The sequence below is a fragment of the Propithecus coquereli genome, unplaced genomic scaffold (assembly GCF_000956105.1).
Source record: "Propithecus coquereli isolate 6110/MARCELLA unplaced genomic scaffold, Pcoq_1.0 Scaffold59, whole genome shotgun sequence".
NCBI lineage: Eukaryota > Metazoa > Chordata > Mammalia > Primates > Indriidae > Propithecus > Propithecus coquereli.
In genome coordinates this window covers 1,981,604-1,985,419 of record NW_012151840.1, presented here as the reverse complement: position 1 = coordinate 1,985,419, position 3,816 = coordinate 1,981,604, and the positions used below count along the sequence as shown (strand labels likewise).

The 3,816-nt window shown below is 56.6% G+C and overlaps 1 protein-coding gene across 1 annotated transcript in view; it reads right to left on the bottom strand.

The window, feature by feature from the left end:
- MEX3A (mex-3 RNA binding family member A) overlaps positions 1-191 on the bottom strand; it is a 7,499-nt gene extending 7,308 nt beyond the window's left edge. Inside the window, exon 1 of the mRNA XM_012658634.1 lies at positions 1-191. This exon is cut by the window's left edge and continues 2 nt beyond it. Coding sequence (XP_012514088.1) covers positions 1-191 — 191 coding nt within the window.
- Positions 192-3,816: the final 3,625 nt, after the last annotated feature.

Below are 3,816 nucleotides of genomic sequence, written 5' to 3'. Positions count from 1 at the left end.
CCTCCCCCGTCCTCGCCCGCCGTGGGGGCGGGGGGCTCCCCCAAACCCAGGAGGCAGAGTTGATCGAGAGCCAGCTGAAGGGCGCGCTCGTCTTCCAGCAGCCCTCGGTCCTTAGCGCTTCCCCCGAAACATCCTAGTTCTCCAAAGCCCCCATTTCTTTCCATTATTCCAGATACCACTAGACTAGGCATGGCGAAACAAAAGCTGGGGGAGAGAGAGAGGGAGAGAGAGAGAGAGAGGTGGTGGAAGGGAAAAGAGGAGAGAGGAGGGGAGGGGAGAGGAGAGGAGGGGTGTGTGTGGGGAGGGGGGAACAAAGAACTGGGGAGGGGGGAAGAAAGCGAGATAGAAAGATAGACCCTCCCCCTAAGCCCCCCTCCCCAAACACCCTGTAACCCGACTCCCCTCGCCCCAGCCCCCGGGGTGGGGGTGGGGGGAAAGAGAAGAAAAACCAAGAAAGCAGATCTCCTTTCCTCTCCGGGGGTGACGGGGGGCGGGGGGCTGCGGGATCTCTGCCCCCACCCCTCCCGCCTCGGACCTGGGAGTCTCTAGCCCCCGCCGTCCAGACGCCCCCGTTAGGCTCCCGCACCGAGCCCCAGTCCTGGAGCGGCGCTCAGTGGCCCCCAGTAGAGCCCAACCCCTTCCAGCGCTCAAACTCTTTTGTTTTAAATGAACTGGATGGAGCAGCATGGAACTGACGGGAGGGGGGCGCGCCGGGGGCGCCCGGGGCATGCCGGGAGTTGTAGTTTCCCGCCCTCGGGGGCGCGGGGACGAATTCCTTGACCCGAAGAGGATAGGGATGTGCCCTTCGGTCTTTATCCACAGCTCCAGGGCAAAGCTAGGGGTGGGGTGGAAGTCGAGGTCTCTAATTTTTAAGGGGCGGGTACAGGGCAGTGTGCAGAAACCCAGCGGGTTTGAAAAAGGCTAATGCTGTGCGCCCCCCTCCCAAGACTGGCTCTCTTCCCATCAAGGCCGGTCCTGGGGGCCCTCTTTCTTATGGTAATGAGGGGGGACAGGGGGCGGGGAGCGGCCCCCTGCTCCGTCACTGCGGCTTTCTCTCTCTCTCTCTCTCTCCCCCTCTCCCCCCGCCCTTCCCCCTCCCTGTCGCGCTCTCTCTCCCAGAGTCTATCCCGGCTCCGGGCCGCGGGGAGAGGATCTCCGCAGAGCAGACAAAGCCCGCAGCCGTGATGGGGGGAGAACCCAGCTCTGCCCTTTGTGGGGGCCAGGAAGGGGTGCCGGGCTGGGGGTGGGACCCCATAGCAAAGGATGGGGTCCCCTCATCCCTAAGCGGCAAGCCATCTCCCCTCATCCCCCCGCCCCCCAGTCTCGGAGATCTCAGAGGCACCGACCGGGAGGTGAGTTAGTTCACGTCCTTCTGATCAGTGGAGGGGTGGGGTGGGGCGGGGAGGGCTGTGGGTTGTGAGGTGAGGAGGTTGAGGGAGTGGGGGGGAGAGAAGTGGGGGACGGAGAGTGGGGAGGCGAGAAAAGTCTTAAAGGCCTGGTCTGACTTAACCATTTGGGGTGAGGGCCTTAAGCTTTGGGTGTGACAGAAGGAGGGAGGAGAGATGGGGATGGACTGGGACCTCAGGCGGCCTTCGGGCTTGGGCTGTGATTAAAGCTTAGCGGGCGATCTGTTCGTTAGCGCCCATCATCATTCCACTCTATCTCACTCACCTCTGTCCCATTGAAAACCCACTAATTCAGCTCCTTTGACTCTGGAAATTTATTTGGTGAGAATAAAAATAACTTTTTAAAGCTTGGGTAGTTAGGCACTTGGAGAAGGAGTTTGGGGAAGTTGCAGTGTAATGCAATCTTTTCTTCTCCCCTTACCCTAATATCTTCAGCATTTCTTTTGTTACCCTTTTTATGCCTGGGTCTTTCCCAGAAGAAGAAGGGATGGCACTGCAGCTTGAAGGCTTGAGGTTAGATTTTAAGAAGAACTTCCCAAAAGAGTTTTAGAAGAGTGGGTGGGTGAAGCACAATGGTAAATTGTCCTTTTCTGTAATGCCTTGGAAACCGAAAATCTGAACTAATTTGTGAGGTAACGTTCTGCTTAGAGGTAGGGGAATGGATGAGATGACCTCACAGACCTAGCACAGTGAGGCCTAGAGGGCCGAGTAATTTAGCCCTGGTTCCCTAAATGGATTCCTGAAGAGAGTGAATTTGCACACCAATGGGAGGGTGGGAACCTGAGCTGAGGATTTGGGGCCGGGGGAGGATGGCACATTGCGGGGCTCTTTCCCCTTTACTAGGCTGAAGATCCAGGGAAGGAGAGCCTCAACTGAGAAACCCCAGAACAACCTGGAGTCCGAGTCAGAGTCAGCGAGGGGGGCCTCCTGGATTGGGGATTTAACATAAGATTAACAATAAACCTTATGTGGGATTGGGTGCTCCTGCTGCCACTGAACAAGAGTGGAAAAGGAAGAACTGGAGAGACAGGGCCCTGGAGCATGGGCTGGTTCTGACTCTTGTCCCCTGTCTGCCCCAGGAACCTGGATTGGAGAAACTGTGATGCTGGGGACCGTGGGGCTCTACTTTGTGGACCAGGTGACTGTTTTTCACATTAATAGAAATAGCAAACAGTGGCATAGGATTTATTGTGGGTCAGGCATTTTTGTGGGGCCACCATCTGGTTTGAGCCTTTCTGTCCCCACCAAAATCAGATTCCCCCAGATACCCACCCTGAATTCGCCCTGTCTCCCCTTTCCTCCCCACTAAGCTAATTAAAGCAGGAGGTTAACGACCAAAGAAGCCTTGGGGATTTGGCCAGGGAAGAAAACAAAGGGCAGAAACAAGTGTGTGTGTGAGTGGGGAGGGGACAGCTGCTGATGAGGACAAGGCAGGCTGAGGGGCGGCGTGGGTTAGGCAGAGTCCCTGCTGGACCTACATCACGAATCGGCCCTCTGGGTAAGTTAATGTCCACCCTCAGGGTCCCGCTGGGACTCCAGACACACACCCTCTACAACAGAGGAGGCACAAACATGAACCCGGTGCCTGGAGGGCAGGGGGTGTGTGTGAACACATGTAGGGGCGTGGCATGGGTACACATGGGAGTGTATGCCTGCAGATCCCGTGGAGGAGTGCCCAGGTGCAGAGGCGCCCCAGGGTGGGCACCTTGAGGAGCTGGGTCCTTGGGGCGGGGTTTTCACAGGTCCTTCACTCTCCTGGTGAAGCTGGTGGTCTCCTTTGTTTCAGGTTTCTGTCCGTGGGCTCTCCTTTTCCCTGCTGCCCCTGTCTGCCCAATCTAGAATTAGGGCTACGAGAACAGAAGGCCTTACTTAAACAATACTCCCCACTCTGCCTTGTAACCAGAAAGGCATAGGCGGCATATCTCTCCCCTTCACGACCTTCAAGGACAGGACTATGTCTGTCATCTTTATCATTGTTCCCCACCCTAGCTGCCCAGTGTTGAGCACACAGCCCTGCTCAGAGCAGAGGGTCAGGGTGTGTCGGGTATAACTGCATTTTCAAAGCTCCGTGGTGTAAGAGGAAGAAGCAGGCCTCTGGAGACAAACACGCTGCTTGTGCCGCCACACTGGGCAGTCATTGACTGCCGAGCCTCAGTTTCCTCATCTCCCGGACGGTGATAATAGCCAAGTCCCTAGCACGGTGCCTGCTCATCCTGAGCGTTCACTCAGCGTCGTTTTCCTGGCCCTCGTTGTTCTCCCCTTGCAGTGAACTCTAGGCCAGATTGTGGTCTTCATTAATTTTCATTCATTCATTCAGCCAACCGCTTCCCATTGAGCTCCCGGGATATGCCAGGCACTGGAAGAGATTGTGACCCATCATGAGGCACTTGAAGTCAGTTCTAGGTCTAGA